At 45.1% G+C, this 22,330-nt stretch overlaps 1 protein-coding gene across 2 annotated transcripts in view; it reads right to left on the bottom strand.

Moving 5' to 3' along the window:
- The window catches only part of Crebl2 (cAMP responsive element binding protein like 2), a 31,517-nt gene extending 20,455 nt beyond the window's left edge, over positions 1–11,062 (bottom strand). The window contains exon 1 of one of the 2 annotated variants that reach the window (XR_005876570.1): positions 10,787–11,062. Coding sequence is in view for 1 of the 2 variants with exons in the window: in XM_005072976.4 (XP_005073033.2) it covers positions 10,787–10,801 (15 nt within the window). In the remaining variant the exon portion in view is untranslated. The remainder of the gene's footprint in view (positions 1–10,786) is intronic. The other variant, XM_005072976.4, reaches the window with a different exon arrangement.
- Positions 11,063–22,330: the final 11,268 nt, after the last annotated feature.

Raw genomic sequence — 22,330 nt, 5'->3', positions numbered from 1 at the left:
TAAACATATGCCAGGGAGCCCTCAGAAAGGCAGCAAAGCAGGCACAAGACCAGAGTGCTTGTGGTAGACCTCTAACAAGTAGTCTGAATTAGTTCTAAAAACTCCAGAGAAAAGCCATTTTCAGGTGACTTCACCAATAAATTTATACCAACATTTAAATAGTGGACACATAGGCTGGGCAGAGTGACCTATGTGCATAACCTGAACACTTATGTGGTATAGTTCAAGGTCAGAGTTCAAGGCCATCTTGGGCTACATGAGACCCTGCCCCAAACACAAAACCGAAGAATTAATACCAATCCTTCACAAACTCTCTCAAGAAATCTAAGAGGAAAAAACATTTCCCAATTCCAATGAGGCTAACACTAGGAGCCAGGGATGGTAATCCTAGGTTGCAGGAAGCTGAGGCAGGAGGATCACATGTTCAAGGCCAGGCTGGGTTATGGAGTAAGACTGTCTCTAAAACATGAGCAAGGAGCTGACAATGTAGTTCAGCTGGTGGAGCACTTATCCAGCATAAAGCTTGGGTTCAACTCCCAGCACCACAGAAACTGGACATGCTAGCATACGCCTGTAGTTCCAGCACTTGGGAGTTACAGGCAGGAGGATCAGAAGTTCAAGATCACCCTTCTCTACATATCCAGTAATAGGTCAGCCTGGGCTACATGAGACTCGATCTCACAAAAATTGTGAGGGGAACTGGAAAGATAATTCAAAGGTTAAGGGTGCTTGCTGTATCAAAGTTCAGATCCCAGCACCCATGAATCAAGCAAGGCATTTAAAATAGGCCAATAAGGCCCAGTTCTTTTTTTTTTTAAGATTTATTTATTTATTATGTATACAGTATTCTGTCTGCATGTATGTCCACAGGCCAGAAGAGAGCACCAGATCTCATTACAGATGGTTGTAAGCCACCATGTGGTTGCTGGGAATTGAACTCAGAACCTCTGGAATAGCAGCCAGTGCTCTTAACCTCTGAGCCATCTCTCCAGCCCTAAGCCCCAATTCTAAGAGAGGCAGAGCAAGGAAAAATCACTGGTTCTCGCCAGCTTTTAGCCTGGCTGAGAAAATACGAATCCCAGGTTCAGAGAGAACCCTGAGTCAAAGGACTAAATGGAGAGGGATAGAAGAGGATATTAACATGTACAGCTGCACACACACACACACACACACACACACACACACACACACACACACACTAATAAATAAGTCCCAACAGAAAACAAACAAAACCTGCAAGAGTGAATTCAGTAACATAAAAAGAGGATTCGATCCCTTGACCAAGAGGGATTTATCCTAGGAATAAACAACAGTTTAACATCTGGAGTTCTTTATAAAACAGTGTATCAGAAAGAAGGGAGGGAGGGAGGGAGGGAGGGAGGGAGAGGGGGGGAGGGAGGGAATGTGTCAGGCCAGTGTTCAAGGGTATCCTGGGCTACATGAGGCACAATGTCAAATAGACACCCCCCACAAAAAAATGGCCAGGCAGTGGTGGCACATGCCTTTAATCCCAGCACTTAAGAGGCAGAGACAGGCGGATCTCTGTGAGTTTGAGGCCAACCTAGTCTACAGAGCGAGTTCCAGGACACTTTCCAAAGCTACAGAGATGGTTTCTCAAAAAACAAACAAATCCTACATAGATACTTGTGTTTTTCAAGGTTCAATTTTCATTTTAATTATACTTATTCACTTCCTTTATATAAAGTACAAACACAGCCATATCTAAAATGATGAAAAGTTACAAACTTTTATAGTATAGACTATACAAGCACACACACAAAGTACCTTTGTAGACAGAGAAGCCTTCTCAGTAGAGGGACTCTTCCTTACTGGTTCTTTGGCTAGAGAAGTGATGAAACTGAGCTGAGCAGAACCTAAGTGACAGGGCCTTCAGTAACCCTGCTCACCATCGGCTCTTGTGATGGGATGACTGGGAAAGCAAGACCTGGCACAAAGGGATCTGAGCCTAGAGGAGCAGAGCCTCCTTTTCATCCATGGGGTGATCTGCACCGCATGGGAGGCAGTGGTGTTCTGAAGGGCTGAACGGCCAAGGGGGCGGCTGAGACCAAGGAGGCAAACAGCAGTGGCAGTGATTCCCCTGACCATGAGTCTGTTCTCATCGCTTCAGCTTCACCAGGACTCTCAAATTCTACATATGTGCAGCCTTTGGAAAGATGAGATGCATCCTTTCTATAGGACATCAATCATTTTGATTTTCCCACAGGTGGATACATCTCCATGATGTGAGTCTTGGTCACATTCTGGTTGAGCCTCCCAGGGTGCACTTTGGTGGTGTCCTCTTTCAGGTGCTTTGGATTCAGGGTAGAGTGCCTGTCATGCGGGTGGGAGGGTACTAAGGAGGTCTATGAGCCAGCAGAGTAGCTGTGGGTCATACTGGAGCTTCCTGAGTCCCTGCTCAGGCCCAAGCTGCGGCTGGATGCTCAGCTGGACAGAGGCCGGGTGCTGCTGCTTGCACCGGAAGCGCTGCGTCTCTGCAGGCTTATCCTTGCCAGTCCTCTTTACTTGGTGCCTTAGTGGTCCCTCCAGATTTAGAGCCATCACTGGAGCAGTCCTTGGGTTAGGCACGAGCCCTAGTGCTGGGCTTTTTCTTTTGACTCCTTAAAAGCTCTTTTTTTTTCATTCCTGATAAATCCATGATATCTCCTTCTGAAGCATCCAACGCAGCCACATGGCCTCACTAGCTGACTCCCGAGTTTAACTCAAGTCTCAGAAGAGACCCCTAATCGGTTGCAATTAGGCCAAAGAACAGCATCCCCCAGCAGCTGCCACCTCCTCACGCTCTTCTCAGACACTGGTGTGCAACTCGATTTGTTTTCTTTAAGTCCCAGGCCTTTACATGAGAAAACTATACAGCAAATGCAGGGGAACTTTCTCAGTCTGATAAAGATCATCTACAAAACACCCACAGCATCACAGTTGGTGAGGAAAGACGGAATGCTTTCTGCTAAAGATTAGAAGCAAGACAAGGATCGTGTCTTCTCTCACCACTCTTAGTCAACAGGAAAGAAAAAGAAACAGAAGGCAATTCTGATAGAGAATGAGAAAACCAAATTGTCTGTCTGTAGATAGTATGATCTTGTATGTTGAGAATCCTTAGGAATCCTCACAAACACTATTAAGGAAAATGAACGCGTACAGCAAGGTTGTAGGATACAAGATCTACATACGAAGAGCCATTGTGTTTCTATTCACTATCAAGGAAATCTGAAATGAACGTAAGAGAGCACAGTGGTTATGAGCACTGTGGCTCTTCTGTAGGACCCAGGTTTGATTCCTAGAAACCCTATGGCAGCCCTTAACATGTGAGCCACTCTCGTTCCAGGGCATACTGCCTTCCCTTCTGGTCTCCTCAGACATTGCATGTACACGGTGTACAGACACACATGCAGGCAAACACCCATACACATAAAATAAACAAATCTAAAAAAAGCAAACAAGCAATTTGATGGGCAAGCAAATCTATTACTGCCATAGTCATTGCTTTCTGCAGTGTGCTAAAGCAGCAACCTGCCTCTTTGTGGTTTTTTTCTTTTTCTTTTCTGTCAGGTCCTTTGTGTCTTTTTGTACATTAGGCCATGAATTCATATGGAATGGGCTCCAGCAGCTCAGGCTCCTTCCTGTTAATCCTCACAAAGTGTGCTTCTCTGGGTGGGACAGGCTGGCGCCTCAGCTGAGCCCGAGTGCCCTTCTCCGTGGCTTCTTTTTCTTCTGATCATTTTCTGTCACCCACTTCAGGAAGCTGTCTCTGTCCTTAGAGTGCTTGATGTGCTCGGTCTGTACATGAGTTCTCTTGGCAGGTCTTGCTCTTAACTTGCTTGTTTACAATGGAGCCCATTGCTGGGTGATGCTGTAGACTCTTCTGGTTTTCTTTGCTTACACTTATCGGCCCTTCCCTTTTGAACTGTGCCCTTCCCTGGATATGGACACTGTCACCCTTCCTGTAGATTCACATGTATGTGGCCAAAGGAATAACTGCACATTTCCTAAAAGGCCGTGAGTATATACAAGTGCCCTGCGCTGTACTTTGTGTTCGCCGTTTGATGAGTTACTGGGAAGGTGGCTGCTCGGCCAACAGGAAAGCCTGTTTCTTCCCCCACATTTATTTATCTATGTATGTATGTGTATGAATGTGCATGTACCACGACACATGTGTGACGATGAGAAGATAATGAGTTAGTTCTTTCCACCACGAGAGTTCTGGAACTGTTCTTAGTCAGGCTTGATGGCAGGTGCTTTTACCCGCTGAGCCACCTCATCAGCCCGCAATTTGTTTTAAAAATAAAATAAATAAAAACAAAAACCCAGATACACCAATGAAAAACAATTAGGAATCTGAAAATACATTCATGGTAGCCAATTTTCAAAAATTACAGGTGGGGGTAGCTCACTGTTTAGCACAGGTACATGTTTTGAAAGTGTAAGGCCCTGGGTTTAATCTCTAGCTCTCTAACCCTCAAATATACCAAAATAATGTATTATTATTATCATTGCTATTATTTATTGTTGTTGTTTTGAGACAAAGAGTCTTATTTATTACTTGCTGGTCTGGAACTTGATATGGAGTCCAGGTTGGCCTCAAACTCAAAGATCTACCTGCTTCTGCCTTCTGATGGCTGAGACTAAACACATGTGCCACCATACCCAGCTGACACCAAAACAATTAAAGGAAAAATCAGTTATACTAATAGAGTTCTAAGACAGCTGGGTGGACACATGAAACAGTTAATGGGAAAGGTACACACACACAAATAAACAATGTAATAAAATCTAACTACAAACAAAGGGCTAATAATAACTAAAATTATAGAACTCTTTGTAATTTTTTACTGGCCAATAGTTTCTTAGCTGTGATACCACAAACACAAAGTACCCTAAAACATTATTCAGTGAACTTCATCAAAATTAAAGGTTGTGATTTAAAGACGTTATCAATGTTAAGAAGACAATGCGCAGGAGAGTGGAAAAATTAATGTCATATTTAAGATAAAGGACTTGTACCTAGTGCATTGAAGAACTCTCCAAAGTCAATAATGAAGAGACAACCCAATTAAAAGGGTGGTAACCTCATTCATAGCATCATGGGATAGGATGGGACACTGGTTAACGCTGACGAGGTAATGCTGACTGGCTGTCAGCAACCTGAGTCCATACTTGAGTTCATGCTTCTGTGCAAGTCTGTTCTGACAAAAGCACGGGACCACTGCCAGACAATGCAGTGTCACAGAGAGCAGTGTCCTTTGTGCCCCACCTACTCCTCTCTCTGAAGCCATGGGACCACTGATCTCTCTCCACGGTTCTGCCTTTTCCAGACTGTCACACAGAAGTACCCAGCATGCAGGCTTTTCAAACTGACTTCTCTTGTTTAGTAACTCACATTTAAGGTTCCTGGAGCCTTTAGATGACTCCATGGAACCTTTCATAGCTTCAAATGTTTCTCTTTGTTACTGAATAATACTGCATTGTATAGATGCTTTAGTTAGTTCATAAGACAGAAATATAATGGAATTAGTAGCGACTGTCATGTAACACTGTGAACATACTAAAAAGAAAATCATTCGATTTGTATGTGAAGTGAATTTATGATACATGAATTACCTTTCAATAAAGCTGTGATTAAAATAACAGCAACAACATAGGGGCAGACTACATGATTTGACCAGTCAGGGGTCTGAGTTCACTGCTTGGAACCCACATGAAGGAAGGAGAGAACTTTCCACAAGTTGTCCTTTGACCTCTATTATGTGTAGTGCATGTGCACACCCCTCTTCTCCACTAATGCAGTAACTTTTTAAAGTAAAATGAACAGTAGAGAGTGAAGAGCCAAAGACAGTACACAGAGCTGGAATAGTGTACATGTCTGCTGTCATCCCGGCACTTGAGGTGGAGGTAGAAGGATCAGGAGTTTACCGTCATCCTCAGCTGCGGGAATGACATATGGGCTGAGGGCACTGCTTAGCAGAACACCCGTGTAGCACACATAGTTCCCATCTCCATCACGGAGTGACCGACACAGAAACTTATGAGAACAAGTGCTACCTGTTCTAATTAGGAGACTTAAAATTCAAGAATTGCCAGGTGTGGTGGTGTATGCCTTTAGTCCCAGCACTCTGGAGCCAGAGGCTGGAGGAACTCCATGAGTTCCAGGCCAGCTTGGTCTACAAAGGGAGTTCCAGGACAGCCAAAGCTGTTACACAAAAAAACCCTGTCTCAAAACAAAACAAAACCTAAAGTAAATAAATAAGCAAATAGGTGAATACACAAATGAGCCAGGAATTAAGATCCAGCAAGAAAGCAGTCTGCAAGGTCTGAGGCTGTTAAAGATAGCTCAGGCTTCAGGGACAGCTCTGACTTCTGCAAAAAGCCAGGCCGTGATTGTAGTTGTGTGTTCTCTAGGAACTTCCTGGACTTCTCGAAGTAAGAAACTCTTATCCTGTTCCAAAGCCTCCTAGAGTATTTTACCTCCAGTCTTTTGGGGGAAAACGAGGATAAATGTGTGCATGAGAAAGCACTGTTTGTCAACTGAGTGAGGAGTCCCTCACCTCCCCCGCTCATGACACCTCACCCCTTCCCATGAATACAGCTATCCTCATCCTTTTCAGGTAAAGAGGAGAAATCCAATCCTTTCAAAAAAAACTTCTACTTGCCTATTTTTATGCTGAATTTGTTTCTTTGGTTTCTTCTGGAATGTCTTTTCTTCTGTGCAGCCTCCTCTTCTGGCTTTGGAACAACTTGTTCATGTTCAGTGATGATCATCTCAGTGTGGTGGGGTAGGGGAAGCTCATTCCTGGGTTAATGGCACATCTTGGGTGCTTTGTGTTCAGTGACTAGAGAATCTACATCTAAACCCTTGAGTTCAGCATTGCTCTCTGTTCCTCTAACCATGTGCAGTAAAATTCAGCCTCTCTGGGCCACTGACCCTGTGTGCAGTCTTGTTGCTATTACACTGCTTCTTTAAAGTGACATCTTTCAGATACTTGGTGGCTTTTCAGATATGCAAATCTTTAAAGGCCTGGGCAGTTCTACATGTGATCTTAAAGTAAGTGTGAAGACTTGAACCGTTAAAAAGTTTTGTTTTAATTATTTTTGTGAGTATGGATGTGTTGCCTACATGTAAGTCTGATGCCCTTGGAGGCCTGGGGGCACTGGCCACCCTGGACTAGAGTTACAGATGGTTATATCACCCTTTGGGTGTTAGAAACTGAACCTAGGTGCTCCGGTTGAGCAGCCAGTGCTCTTAACCACTTCAACCATCTCTCCTGTAAGGTTTCTGGGTCAAGAGAACAATGAACCATTTCACAGGTCACCTCAGGTGGCCTACAGGAAGAGGCAGAAATTTACTCCTGCGCTCAGTGACCAAATACTGCAAAACTCTATTTTGCCATCTTTTATGCATTTATTTACATTCAAATGCTCTAGTGGTTTTTGTGGGTTGTTTGCTTTTTGAGATTGCCCAGGCTGACCTAAATTTACTGTGAGGCCCAGAACAGCCTTGAACTCACAGCATTTTCTTCTGCCTCAGCTTCCCAAGTGCTAGACTCACACCTCTGACTATAATGCTAATTTTTATGGCAACTAATTAAAGATCAGTGGTGAAGAGAAGTGGTGTCACAGCCTCAACTAAGACATAAAGGGGCCTCACTTCACCTTTCCCTTGGGAACACACAGCACCTGCTGGCTAATGGAGACAGCTGTGTCCTAGCCACTGCCCCTCTCCACCTTCAAGAAATGGCAGGAGAGTCTCTCTCTGGGGCTCTGAGGGACTTCCCTTACTGTGTGGCTTAGGACTTTTTTTTAAACGAGAGTTTCAGAAAGCAAGAGAATGTAACCACATCTTCCTGTTGCTAACCTTTCTGTCAGTTTCTCCTATCAGGAGAAGGAAGAGAATGCAGACATCTCTAACTCCCACACCCCCCTTTCTACCTCAGGCCTACCCCAGGGGCCACACACAACTATTCTGATAGACCCCGGAGCTAAGTAGTATGGTACAGTTAACACTGTGTGGACCTTAGCAATGCCTGCCTGGGCTCTATACTTACTGTGTGTGCTTCTCTGGACATGGTTTGTCGCCTGCCCTGTCACTCTGCTAAAGTGCTCTTGGTGAGTGTTGGACGGGGCAATACTCAGTAGAGGTCTTTAGCTAGTCTTCAGACAGGCAAGAACACATCTGTTTTTAGAATATTTCAGCCTATTCATTCAGTAAACATAAAAGTCAGACAATAAAAACAAGAACCTCTGTGATTTAAAGTAAGGTATCTCTGCTTTCTTTTAAGACTGCAGGTCAAAAAGAGGCTCTCAAAAAAAAAAACCCACAAAACTTCTTCCTAGTGGAAGATGCATAGGAAGCTTTGGAAAGTGACCTTTGTCACACAACATAAGGGCAGAGATCAAGTCATTTTATGTCCCATCATGCTGCTCTTGTCCTGTCTGGGGGTATAGTTAGGGGTGCTATCTAGTATAAGTATAAACATGGCCTCAAATATCACTTAGGAATGATTAAAACAAGGATGTCCGAACCCACAGATGTCTCTTCTTGGTAAATGATAAAGTCGTGTTTGCTGAGTACTGACTGCGTGTGAGAGTCAGTACTAACCACTCGTAGGGGTACCATCTTGAACCCCGCCTGAGCAAGCCTCATAGAAGGGAAGGCCCCATTTAAAAGACTAGGAGGTAGAGCTCAGAGAGCTTCAGCCACCTAGCTAGCTTTTCTTTCCTATCTAACCTAACAGGATTCTTGGAAATCAGTATTTGAGTCTATTGCTCAGCACGTTCCCAAGCCCCCTTCCTAGGTGTTCAATCCAGCAACTAGATTCTAGCTTATGATCTACTTTTTTCCTAGCTGCAACAGTATGTCTGCGCTGGCTGGTGAGCACACTTGGGGCACATCAGGCAATAGCAGTGTCACTGTTTCACAGTCATGGTTACCTAGCACACCTCCCCAGGTATGGTAGCACACACCCCCAGGTACGGTAGCAGGTGGAGGGAGGAGGGTCAAAACTTCAAGGTTGTCCTTCACTTCACAGAGAACTGGAAGGCCAACCTGGGCTACAAGACTCTTTTTCTAAAAACAAACACTCCTTTCAAGAACAAACACGAAAAATCGTATGGGTTTTTTTTTTTGGTAAGTAAAGTAATTAAAAATTTGTATGTACTTTTATTTGAAATTATCAGAGACCTTAAAAAAGCTGTTGAATACTTCAAAGGTCTGGAAAAAAAATACAACTGGAAATTGCATCCCGTGCAAACTCCAGTTGAGAAAGATGTATACTACATTCCTTCAACATCCTTGAGATTATTTTCTGGGAAAGATAATGGATATAGTTTACAGACTTCATTTCAGAATCAACACTGAAAGATCAAGGTAGCAAAGACTGGAAAAATATTTTCTGGAAAACTATCAGAACTCTCCCTTTCTATTTTGAAAATACCACTTCCTGTCACAGGAGGGGTTTGTTATTTCAAAAGCCATTGGTTCTTCTAGGTGTGTCCAGGAGGCAGATTACAGTACTGGGCTCTCCCTGCTATCGCTCTTCTCAGTCTTCCACATAAAAGGGAAACGTTGACGAAGAATAAAACAATCAGTAGGATAAACTGGACACCCCCCCCACCAGTCTGAGGCTTTGTGAAACAAAAAAAAATTTAAGAGCAACAGAATTTTGTTGTTATACGGAGAAAAAAAAAAAAGAGGGGGGCGGTCTTAGAGGAAAAGCTCTCCCAAGGAATATAACAGACTATGAATGATTAGGGAGGCTAATGGGAAGAAAGCTTTAAATACTGACAAGACGTTTGCCAGGCATGAGGTTCCCACTGGACATCCCAGCCCTCGGCAGGTGGAAGAGGCAGGAGGATGGGCCGAAGACCACCATCCCTTCACTGAGAGAGTCTGAGGCTAGCCTGGGCTGCACAGAACCTGCTCCACAGAGGCAAATGTAAAGGTTTGACTCCTTAAAATGAAAGACCCAACTCCCAGACATCATAAAACACTAATAAGGAATTCTCTGGCCCCGCCTATCTTCATGAAAAGTGAAGCGAGAGTAATATGAGAAGACAGGACCACACATCCATTAGTTAACCAGTAATGAGCACTATTTCATAGTCATAAAAGCGCGCTTGAGATTGAAACACAGCTGGAGATGGGCCACTCAATTGGATTAAAAAGGGGAGAAATGCTGTATTTTTTTCTTTTTCTTTTTTCTTTCTTTTTTTTTTTTTTTAAAGAAGATTGCTAGAGGTTAGATCGCAGGCTCTGGCCAGATAGCAACAGGAGCTAAGCACGGTTCTAACCAACCACAGGGAAATAGCTAGGGGGTGGGGTGGGGGGCTGAACTGATGATATGAATGGGGCTTTGAGTGAGCGAGGCTGAGGGAAGGAGGGAGAGGCATCAAGGGTGATTATGTGGAGTTCAGGATGCGCTAATTAATTTCTCCCAACTGGAAGGCGCTGGGAGGGGACAAGATAGGGCAAAAGGGAAAAAAGCACGGTAGTTTCTTCACTTATTTCGACCTGCAGGTGAGGGTTTGCACTCCTTGGAACCCCTAGCAAGCACGGTTACCCCGGGAGTGGAAAATCTGCAAGGGCGACGGCCCTTGCTAGAAAACTGCAGCCCGGTGCTTCCCGTGTCCTGGGCGGGGTGCCAGGGGCCCGGGGCACACTGGTATCTACGGCAGGTGTTTCGTGAGCGCTCGCGTGGACTTCCGAGCTGAGCCTGGGCGGCGGGACTACGTGCGGCGACAAGCAGGCGGCTGCGGCGGCCAGCCCAGGACTTACCTTGCTGTCATCCATCTCCGCAGACAGGCCGGCCCGGCCCGGCGCCCTCCCGGCCCTCCCCCGCCTCAGCCGGCCAGGCCCGGCCCCCGCCCTGGGGAAGAAGGGGCTATGGCTCTGACTGCCTGCTCCTCCGCCTAACAGTTCCCTGAAGCCACGGTCACGGGGACCCGGACCAGTTCAGGAATGGCAGAGCGGACCCTGGAGGCTGCCCCAGGCGCCTCCCCGCTCGGCCACCGCCTCCTCCACCCGCCCCATGACAGGCCCCCGGCGTGTTTACAGACGTGCTGGCTGGCCGCCCAAACCCGAGGGGGCGGGGCTCTGCGGCCCAATTGGCCCCTTCGGCCGCCGTAGCGCGGCGGCATTCTGGGAGTTGTAGTTTTTCTTCTCGTAGTCTCTGAGCGGCCGACTGGAAAAGGAACTACGACGTCCAGGCATCCTCTGCTGGCTTGGGCTGTTTTCCTTGGGCCTAGGAGTGCCCTGGAGGCGGGCCTGGACGAAGACGGAACTGTTTCCTATACGCTTAACAATGTTTTGGCTGGGGTGGGGTGGGACCTTGCAGAGAAGGGAGATGGTTCGAGGTCCTGCGGAGGCCGAGCTGGAGGTGGAGAACTGGAAGCAGGCCCTTTTCTGGAATTCTTTCTCTTCTCCCCGCGCCAGCCCGCGGTAAAGTGGGGCAGCTGCTTTGGGAAACAATCGGGCAGTTCAGAAATTAAACACAAGAGTTAGTTACCATATAACCACTCCAGGTATACAAAAAAACACAAAAGCGTGTACACAACTCTTCTCGTATCCGCAAGATTCAATACCCCAAAAGCGGCAATGGCTAGGGTCTTTTCATCCCAGCACTCAGGAGGCAGAGGCAGCGAGTTCCAAGACATCCAGGGAAACAGTGAGTCTCTATCTTAAGAGGGGAGAGGAGAGAGGGGTAGGGGAGGTACACTCTAGGAATAAGCTAAGCTTTGGATTAAATATTAGGAGACAGACACCAAAGGAAATGTCCAGAATTGGTACAACTAAAGAGAAAAAGTCTGTTAGTTGCCAGATGCTGAGACTGAGGAATGTCAGGGAAGGAGGAGAGGAATTTTGGTTTCTTTTGGCAGTAATGAAAACATTCTGAACAGTTTTGGCGATGTCTGCACGTCCTGCGAATAGGCCAAAAAGTTATTGAGCATTTGGTCAAGTTACGAAGAGAACACCTGGATGTCTCTCGATTCAATAAGCCACTTAGTTAATTGTTATTGTCAGCCTCACCTGGGCTTTGAGAACTGGCCGAAGATTGTGATTTTTATCTGTTACTTCTGAAAAGTCTCTAAAGTACCCTTTCTGAAATTCAACCCAGTTAAGCATATAGGATGCAGAGTTACATTTGTATTTTATCTGTGTGTTGTATGTAGACGTTTGTGTGGATGTGTCATATGCACACGTGTGTGCACATGCATGTGTATGTGCATTTTCATAGAAGCCAGAGATCAACCGCAAATGTCCTCCTCCATCCTGATCCACATTTTGACCCAGGATTACAGGGCTGTCTGGCTAATGAGCTCTCTATCTCTGCCTCCTTAGCACTGGGATTACATCTGTGGGAGTGCACGGCTTTTTACATAGGTGTTGGGGATCCGAACTCATGTCCCCATAATTGTGCATCCATCGCTGTAGCCCTCCAGCTCTTCTTTTTCCATAGAGACTAGAACTTAATATGTAGAATAGGCTGGCCTCACACTTGTAGCATTCCTTTGACCTTTGCCTCCCAAATGCTGGCATAATATGTATTTTTCATCATTCCTGGCATAATAATGCATACTGTTTTGTTTTTAGGTTTAATATTTTTATGTCTGTGGGTGTTTTGCATGCGTTTCTGGCTGTGCACCACGTGCATGCAGTTCCCACAGAGGCCAGAAGAGGGTGCCAGAACCCTTGGAACTGGAGTTACAGATGGTTGTCATCCACGGTGTGGGCCCTGGGAATTGAAACCAGGGTCTTCTGGAAGAGCAGCTAGAGCTCTTAGCCGGTAAGACATCTCTCCAGTCCCCCATGAGATATACTTTTATTTTTTTAATTCCTTGATTTTCAGTAGACTAGAATGTAAGTGGGCAGCCTCTCTTTCACAGGCAACTCTAAGGTTAAACAGGAAGGCTGAATGGTCTTTGTCTGAGCTGTGTGAAGATTGAGGAGAAAAAAGCAGGTCCATTTTCCCCGTGAGGTGGTAGCTCATACCCAGATCCCGAGATTAGAAACAGGTCTGGCGGGCTGGCCCTACCGTGGTTTGGCCCAGCCAGGTCATCCCAGCTGGCTTTCCTAGTGATGAAAGGGATACCCGGTGTTGTCCTTTCTATTGATCAGGGGAGCAGAGAGGTGGCTCAGTAGATAAAGGCACTTGTTGTCAAGCCTGCTGAGCTTGGACCCAGGGAACCACACACACATAGCACACACACACACACACACACACAGTCACACACACACACAGTCACACACACACGCAGCACACACAGTCACACACAGCACATACGTGCACAGTCACACACATGCAGCACACACACAGTCACACACACACCCCTTGTGGAGGTGGCTCTCCATCTCAGAGCATATCCTTCTGTTATAGAAACTGCTTTTGTTGAAGACAAAAACCCTTAAACTGAAACACCGACTCTCCACTTAGGCTTTGAAGGTAGCTAAGCATTAGTGGTATAGCAGTAGGCAGAATGCTTCTCTAACTAGTGTGCAGAGCTGGGTTTAAGCTCAGGATCACATAAAAAGCAGGTGTCAAATCTTCAGCGTTAGAGGCTACCCTGGGATACACAAGACTTGTCATAGGGTGTGGGGAGAAGGAAGCTGGATGTAAGGCGACTGAAGGTGACCGCTCCTCTCACTTGGTGTTTGGATCACCTGCTCACCTCACTGGGCACAGATGCTCGTCACTTCAGGAGCAGATACAAAGCCAGTGGTAGAGAGCCTGTCTTATCCTCTCTAAGGCCAAGGGCACAAAGATAAGAACCATTGAGGCACCTTAGCTTAGCCTTGATGATGACTGCTCCAGACCCCAAACACATTTACACTTGTCCAGTCGCTTTAGATCACAGGAACAGCAGAGCCTTGAAGGACAGACAGCAGTACAGACTCCTGCCCTGCTCTGTTCTCCCCGAATGGTGTCCCTACTGCAGAGTGCACTTGGGGCCACTGGATGCCCGTGTGCATTGGTCAAATGCCCTCTGCTTTTACTATTACTAATTTCTTTAATTGGCATGTGCAATGGCCACACCTAGTCAGTGGGTGTTTGCCAGGGCCTCTGGTTATTATGACAGGTTTCTATTGGGCTTCCATCCCCAACCCTCAGCCACACCCTCGTCACTACTGAACCCACCTTGCCAGAGTGGAACCTTCTGGGTCCTCTGCTCCCCTCTCTTCTACTCAGCTGACAATTATTATTATTATTATTTTTTTTTTTGGTTTTTCGAGACAGGGTTTCTCTGTATTGTTTTGGAGGCTGTCCTGGAACTCGCTCTGTAGACCAGGCTGGCCTCGAACTCACAGAGATCCGCCTGCCTCTGCCTCCTGAGTGCTGGGATTAAAGGCGTGCGCCACCAACGCCCGGCTCAGCTGACAATGATTTATTCAGCCCTCCGAAAAGGGCACTTACCCATCTTGCCCAGACTTCAAAAGACACAGGGATGGCTAAGTGTGGCTGTGTGTGAACTATACTCAGGTCTTTGCAGCCCTTCAGGAGCAAGGACTAAGAAGTTTTGGAACACAAGATGGAATCTCAACATGTGTGCCCCAGGTTCAGGAGAGTGGTGATCCCTGGGGAGGGAGGGCATGGAGAGGATGTAAAAGACCTTGGGTAGTTAGCACGCTCTCTCTCTCTCTCTCTCTCTCTCTCTCTCTCTCTCTCCCTCTCCCTCTCCCTCTCCCTCTCCCTCTCCCTCCTCTCTCTCTCTCTCTCTCTCTCTCTCTCTCTCTCTCTCTGGTCTCATGTAGCCCATCTGTCTTTGAGGTCACTCTGAATCTTTGATCCTCCCATCTCCATCACTGGGACCACAGGCCTGGCTTACGTGGTGCTTGGGTTAAAAGAGCACAGGTATCCAAACAAAGCCAGGACGATATTACCCTCTGAGGCTCACATATCTGCTGGAGCACACATTACCATGAGGGAAAGCAGGCTCATGACCAAGGGTTGTGCATGTGGGCGTGGTTGTGCATGCCTTTAATCCTACACTTGAGGGGTGCAGGCTGGACAGTCAGATTTCAAAGTCACCCTCAGCAGTATAGCCAGTTTGAGGCTAGCCTAGGCTACATGAAACCTTGCCTCAAAAAAAATCTTCCCATTAAGTATGTGACTGAAAAATTAAAATTGGCTCTGCCGTTATCTAGCCTTCATTGAAGATAAAAATTTTTTGATGCAAATTTGGCATGAATACAACCTAGAAATATGTCTTTTTTAAAAAAGGTCTACCGAAGAGGTGTGTGTATGTGTGTGTGTGTGTGTGTGTGTGTGTGTGTGTGTGTGTTATAGAATGCTTGCTTTACATGTATAAAACCCTGTGTTCAATCCAGTTGTAACTCCAGCACTGCATAAACTCAGGGTGGTTGTGTAGGCCTATAATCCCAGTATTCAGGAGGCAGAGGCAAGAGGATCAAGAGTTTCAGGGCATCTTTAGCTACCTATGGGATCTGAGGCCATTCAGGCTATATGAGACGCTATCTTAAAGAAGACAGACAAAAGAGAGAAAGATGGCCATGACATCCATTATGTTAATGTCTGCAAAATGTTTGGTTTTATGTCCGTAGGCTTTTGTTTGTTTTGTTTTTTGTTTGTTTGATTTTGAGACAGGCTGCCTCATTATGTAGTCCTATCGAGTACTGATCTTGTTTCCTCAGTCTCCTGAGTTCAGGGACTTCAGGCATGTGCCTGTCTCCCTAATGTGTTTTACTTATGTTGCTGGGCATCGAGCCCATAGCTTTGGGGAGCAAGCCTAGTGCTTCACCAGTGAGTCCTTCACTGTTTTACCTTCTGAGCCATGCTACCAAACGTCATGAATTCGCGTTTCCAGGGTCCATCAAGAAATGGCTGTTCATGACTTCTTTTTCTCTGACTTACCTTTAGAGATGGACACAGTCTGTACTGAGTGTTAAGATGTTAAAATGTAGCATGGTTTACACAATGAAGTTGTACATTATTCAAGCCGTGACAGAGAGGAGAAAGGAAAGAAAGAAGGAAAATGAAAAACAAAACTGATTGGAGAGAGGAAGGGGGTGGGATGAGATAAGAGAGGAGGCAAAGGGAACAAAAATTAACCTTATCAGAGAAACCATGACCAGGAGAACAGTGCAGCATTCTGCATTTGGGAATGCTGTGGCTATTGAGATACAAATCTGGCACTTGAACAACAGGGTATTATTGCTGCTGATATGGTAATCTTCAGAGGTGCGGGAGGGAAAGTGGGTGGGTCATGTGACATTCATGAAATGCTTGAGGTGAACTCACTGCTGAAGTATTAGTCACGTTTTGTTTTGTGTGTTCCCCCTCCCAATTTATTTGACAGAGAAGTGTTCCTCTGTGTTTGTTGTCTAAAAGTTTAGTGTATTTCCAACAATGCTTTAAAATATTCCATCTCAAAAGTTTGCTGCTGTTCTAAACACGGTTGGCAACAAGCCATGCCCCACTTTGGCCTACTTGAACAAATATGCCTATATTTACATACATGCATACATACATACATACATACATGCATGCATACATACATACATACATACATACATACATACATACATACATACAAATGCTCCGCATTCACTATAAGCTCTGAGCCAGTCTGAAGGACCGTGTTCAGAGTGAGCAACTAATTTGGCCTATGGCTTTCAGAAAGAACAAAAGTCTAGGAAGAAAGACATATGGAAAGAGATGGGGGAGAGGGAGCGAGGGAGGCTGACAAGAGCAGGGAATGTTATCGTCCCTGTGCTGTACTCCCAGCACTCAGGAGACCGAGGCAGAAGGTTTCTTGATCTGAGGCCAGCCTGGGCTTCGTAATGAATGTAAGGCCCATTTGAGATTTAATACACTTTGAAACTCTCTGTCAAAAGCTGGGTATAGTTGTGTGTACCCATAATCCCAGCACTTGGGAGGCAAGATGGTTGACCCAGAGAGCAGACCAGTATTGTCTACATGGCTAGTGCCAGGGCAGTCAAGCCTACAAAAATAAGGAACTGGCTCAGACAAAAACAACAGACAACAGACAAACTGGAGCTGGAGAGATGGCTCAGTGGTTAAAGAGCCTGCTGAGCAAGATGAGGGCCTGAGATTGGATCGAAGCACCAATGTGAAATCCAGGTACAGCTGGGTGGGTCTATAACTCCAATGCTGGTATCTTTTTTTTTTTTTTTTGGTTTTACAAGACAGGGTTTCTCTGTATTGTTTTGGAGGCTGTCGGTCCAGCCTGGCCTCGAACTCACAGAGATCCGCCTGCCTCTGCCTCCCGAGTGCTGGGATTAAAGTCGTGTGCCACCACCACCCGGCCCTGTGCTGGTGTCTTAGGGTTACTATTGCTGTGATGAAACTCCACGACCAAACAACTTGGGGAGGAAAGGGTTTATGTCACTCACAGTTCCATATGACAAGTTCATCATCAAAAGCACTGAGGACAGGAACTCAAGCAGGGCAGGAACCTGGAGGCAGGAGCCCAGGCAGAGGCTATGGAGGGTGCTGCTTCCTGACTTGATCCTCATGACTTGCTCAGCCTGCTCTTTTTTAATTTTATTTTTTTTTCTTTTTCAAGCTCTGTACAGCTATGATTGTCCTGGAACTTACTTTATAGACCAGGTTGGCCTCGAACTCACAGAGATCCTACTGCTGCTTCTGCCTAACTAGTGCTGGGATTAAAGGTGCACACCATCACCCCCAGCTCAGCCTGATTTCTTATAGAATTTAGAACTGTTTGATACATTTTACTCTTTGGCTCTTTGATCTTTGAGCTCCCAAATAAATCACACACGGAATCTTACTATTACTTATGAATGTCCAGCCTTAGCTTGGCTTGTTGCTAGCCAGATTTTCTTAAATTAAATTAACCCATCTGCCTTTTCCCTCTGGGCTTTTATCTTTCTTACTTTTGTGTATCTTACTTTCATTCTAACTCTGTGGCTGACCCCTGATGTCCTCCTCTCCGCGCTCTCTTGTTGTTCCTCTGCTTCCTTACTTCTCCTTTTATTTATACTCTGCTGTCTCACTATTGGCTGTTCAGCTCTTTATTAGACCATCAGGTGTTTTAGATAAGCAAAGAATCACAGCTTCACAGAGTTAAACAAATGCAGCATAAAGTCACACACCTTAAAATAATATTCTGTGACACTGAGCCGTCAGTCTAGGGATGGCACTGCCTACAATGGCCTGGGCCCTCCCCCATTAATCACTGATTAAGAAATGCTTTACAGCCAATCTATGGAGGCATTGTCTCAATTGAGGCTCCCTCCTCTCTGGTGACTCTAGCTTGTGTCAAGTTGACATAAAACTAGACTGTGTAGTTGGGTAGGCAGAGGATGGCAGAATCCAGAAGCTCGTAGGGTCACCTGCTTAACCAAAATGGCATGTTCCTGGTAGAGTGAGAGATATTGTCTCAAAAATAGAGATCAGTTGAGGAAGACAACTGATGTTGACCTCTGACTGTCACACACATTTATCTCCCAACAATAAATAAATATACTGTGTGTCTTCTAAAACCCTAAAAAATAATAAAGCCTGGAAGTATTAAAGCTATCTGCTGACCTGAGGGGAAACTGAGAGCCAATCACCAGCATAAAAATAAGGAAGAGAAGAATGACGCTTAAAGACCCAAGCCTCCCCCCATCAAACCCTCTTTCACCTCTAGTCTTCAGCAGGGCACTGAAAGCTTTGCCTCAAGCTGAAGGTCTTGCTATGTGGCCCTCTCTGGCCTTGAACTGGTTTGCGGGAATTGTTCTTGACCCAGCCTCCACGGTGAGCCACCATGCCCGGCTTATGACTCGGTCTTAAATACTACCTGCGGTGGAATGATCCTCTTGTACACTGTAAAGATTTGTCACTCGGATGGAAGTATAAGGCAACGTGACCAAAGTAAGGACGCCTGGAAGGAGAAGGATGGGGTCAAGAGTCACCAGCCGGATGCAGAGGGAGCAGGAGATGAACGTGCCATGCTAATAAAGGTACAGAGTGTAACTAAGGAATAGGGGTTAATTTAAACAAGCCTGAGCTGTTGCCTGAGCATGTCTAAGTGATAGAAAGCCTCTGAGTGGTTATTCAGGAACTGGTGGGTGGGAGGGAAATGTCCGACTACAGCTACCCCATTTCTACTTGAAATACTGCTGTTTTTTTTATGAGCCATTATCCTCCACCCAGCAGAAAAAGACAATAGGACGCTCATTTGGGTAATAAACAAGTGTTGAAAACTGTAACACTCTGTAAGAGAAGGCTGGCCGGCCACCACTGTAACTCATCTACACTACAGTATGAGTGTGCTTTCCCTCCTTGTCCTCTCCCTACTTAAAAAAGGCTTGCATGAGAGAGAGGAGGAATCTATGGTTTGGGAGAGGGAGTAGATCTGATAGTTAGTTCCAGTGCAGGCAGAGTGGCTTGAAGTCAGCGAGCACGCGGACACTGGGTGACTGCTGACAACAAGTGATCAGGCACCTTTTCCCACAGTTCTCTGAGGGCCTAGCACAGAGTGTGGGGGAGGGGCATCCTGTCTCGAGCACTGACTCCACCTGAAGCTGTCTAAGCCTAGTGCAACCTGCCTTTGTAGTTGATGACTTTGTTTTAGAATGGATAACCGAGTATAAAGGGTTGGTAAACTTGGACACTTCACCGAATGGAAATCTGACAAGGGACATCTGGATCTTAGATCTCTAGGAAATATTTATTCATTTGTTTCTTTTATGTGTAGGGGCATTTATTCAGCATGTTTGTAGGTGTACCCTGTGCATGTCTAGTACCCACAGAGGGCAGAAGAGGGCACTAGATCCCCGGAACTAGAGTTACAGATGGTTTTGAGTCACCATGTGGTTGGTTGCTGGGAATTGAACCTGGGTCCTCTGCAAGAGCAGCCAGTGCTCTTAACATCCGAGCCACCTCTACAGCTCTGGATCTCAGATGTTTAAAACATGAAGGGTTAGGAGTCCTGGCAATTCAGAATGAAGCATGCTTCCTTCCTGGAAGACTTGGAAGAGTGCTAGAAAGGCCACTTGTTACTTTAGAAGGTGCCCACCTCCTCCAGTCTGGATATCCACCATCAGATGACAAAACATGCTCTCCAGGATGTGCCAATAGAAGAAAACTGTTTGCTGTGGTGGGAATTTAAACTTGTACAACCACTGTGGAAATCAGTATGGAAGTTCCTCAAAAACTGAAAAAGGAGCTACCTATCATGTGACCCATCTGTACTACCATATGACCCATCTGTACTAACTACCATATGACCCATGTGTACTAACTACTATATGACCCATGTGTACTAACTACCATATGACCCATGTGTACTAACTACCATATGACCCATGTGTACTAACTACCATATGACCCATGTGTACTACCATATGACCCATGTGTACTAACTACCATATGACCCATGTGTACTAACTACTATATGACCCATGTGTACTAACTACCATATGACCCATGTGTACTAACTACTATATGACCCATCTGTACTAACTACCATATGACCCATGTGTACTAACTACCATATGACCCATGTGTACTAAATACCATATGACCCATGTGTACTAACTACCATATGACCCATGTGTACTAACTACCATATGACCCATGTGTACTAACTACCATATGACCCATGTGTACTAACTACCATATGACCCATGTGTACTAACATATGACCCATGTGTACTAACATATGACCCATGTGTACTAACATATGACCCATGTGTACTAACTACCATATGACCCATGTGTACTAAATACCATATGACCCATGTGTACTAACTACCATATGACCCATGTGTACTAACTACTATATGACATATCTTACTAACTACCATATGACCCATCTGTACTAACTACCATATGACCCATGTGTACTAACTACTATATGACCCATGTGTACTAACTACCATATGACCCATGTGTACTAACTACCATATGACCCATGTGTACTAACTAACATATGACCCATGTGTACTAACTACCATATGACCCATGTGTACTAACTACCATATGACCCATCTGTACTAACTACCATATGACCCATCTGTACTAACTACCATATGACCCATCTGTACTAACTACCATATGACCCATCTGTACTAACTACCATATGACCCTTGTGTACTAACTACTATATGACCCATCTGTACTAACTACCATATGACCCATGTGTACTAACTACCATATGACCCATCTGTACTAACTACCATATGACCCTTGTGTACTAACTACTATATGACCCATCTGTACTAACTACCATATGACCCATGTGTACTAACTACCATATGACCCATGTGTACTAACTACCATATGACCCATGTGTACTAACTACTATATGACCCATCTGTACTAACTACCATATGACCCATGTGTACTAACATATGACCCATGTGTACTAACTACCATATGACCCATGTGTACTAACTACTATATGACCCATGTGTACTAACTACCATATGACCCATGTGTACTAACTACCATATGACCCATGTGTACTAACTACCATATGACCCATGTGTACTAACTACCATATGACCCATCTGTACTAACTACCATATGACCCTTGTGTACTAACTACTATATGACCCATCTGTACTAACTACCATATGACCCATGTGTACTAACTACCATATGACCCATGTGTACTAACTACCATATGACCCATGTGTACTAACTACCATATGACCCATGTGTACTAACATATGACCCATGTGTACTAACATATGACCCATGTGTACTACCATATGACCCATGTGTACTAACATATGACCCATGTGTACTAACTACCATATGACCCATCTGTACTAACATATGACCCATGTGTACTAACTACCATATGACCCATCTGTACTAACATATGACTCATGTGTACTAACATATGACCCATGTGTATTTCTTTGCTTATATACTTGGAACTCTTTGTCAGCAAACCACAGAGATACTTGCACATCCGTGTTTATAGATATACTATTTACAGCATCCAAGAAGTGAAACAGCATAGCATTCTGTTAGCAGACAAACAGGTAAAGAAAATGGGACATATGTGCACAATGGAATTTTGTGTAGCCATGAGTTTAAATGAAACCATGGTATCTGCAGGAAAGTGGACACAAATGGAAATAACGTTAAGCAAAATAAGCCAAACAAATACTGTTTTGGAATATTACTTTAAACAAAAATGTGTTACATTTGTTTATGCTGTGGGATGTGACTTCAACTATGTGAAGGTGTGTTTCATTTGTTTATGCTGCATTTGTTTCATCTTACCTGCCTAAGGCACCCAATTGGTCTAATAAAAAGCTGACTGTCCTATAGCTAGGCAGGAGAGAGATGGGGGCGGGGCTGGAGGGTGGAGAGAACAA

Source organism: Mesocricetus auratus, unplaced genomic scaffold (genome assembly GCF_017639785.1).
Source record: "Mesocricetus auratus isolate SY011 unplaced genomic scaffold, BCM_Maur_2.0 Super-Scaffold_100001, whole genome shotgun sequence".
Lineage (NCBI taxonomy): Eukaryota > Metazoa > Chordata > Mammalia > Rodentia > Cricetidae > Mesocricetus > Mesocricetus auratus.
This window is presented reverse-complemented; position numbering and strand designations above follow the sequence as displayed.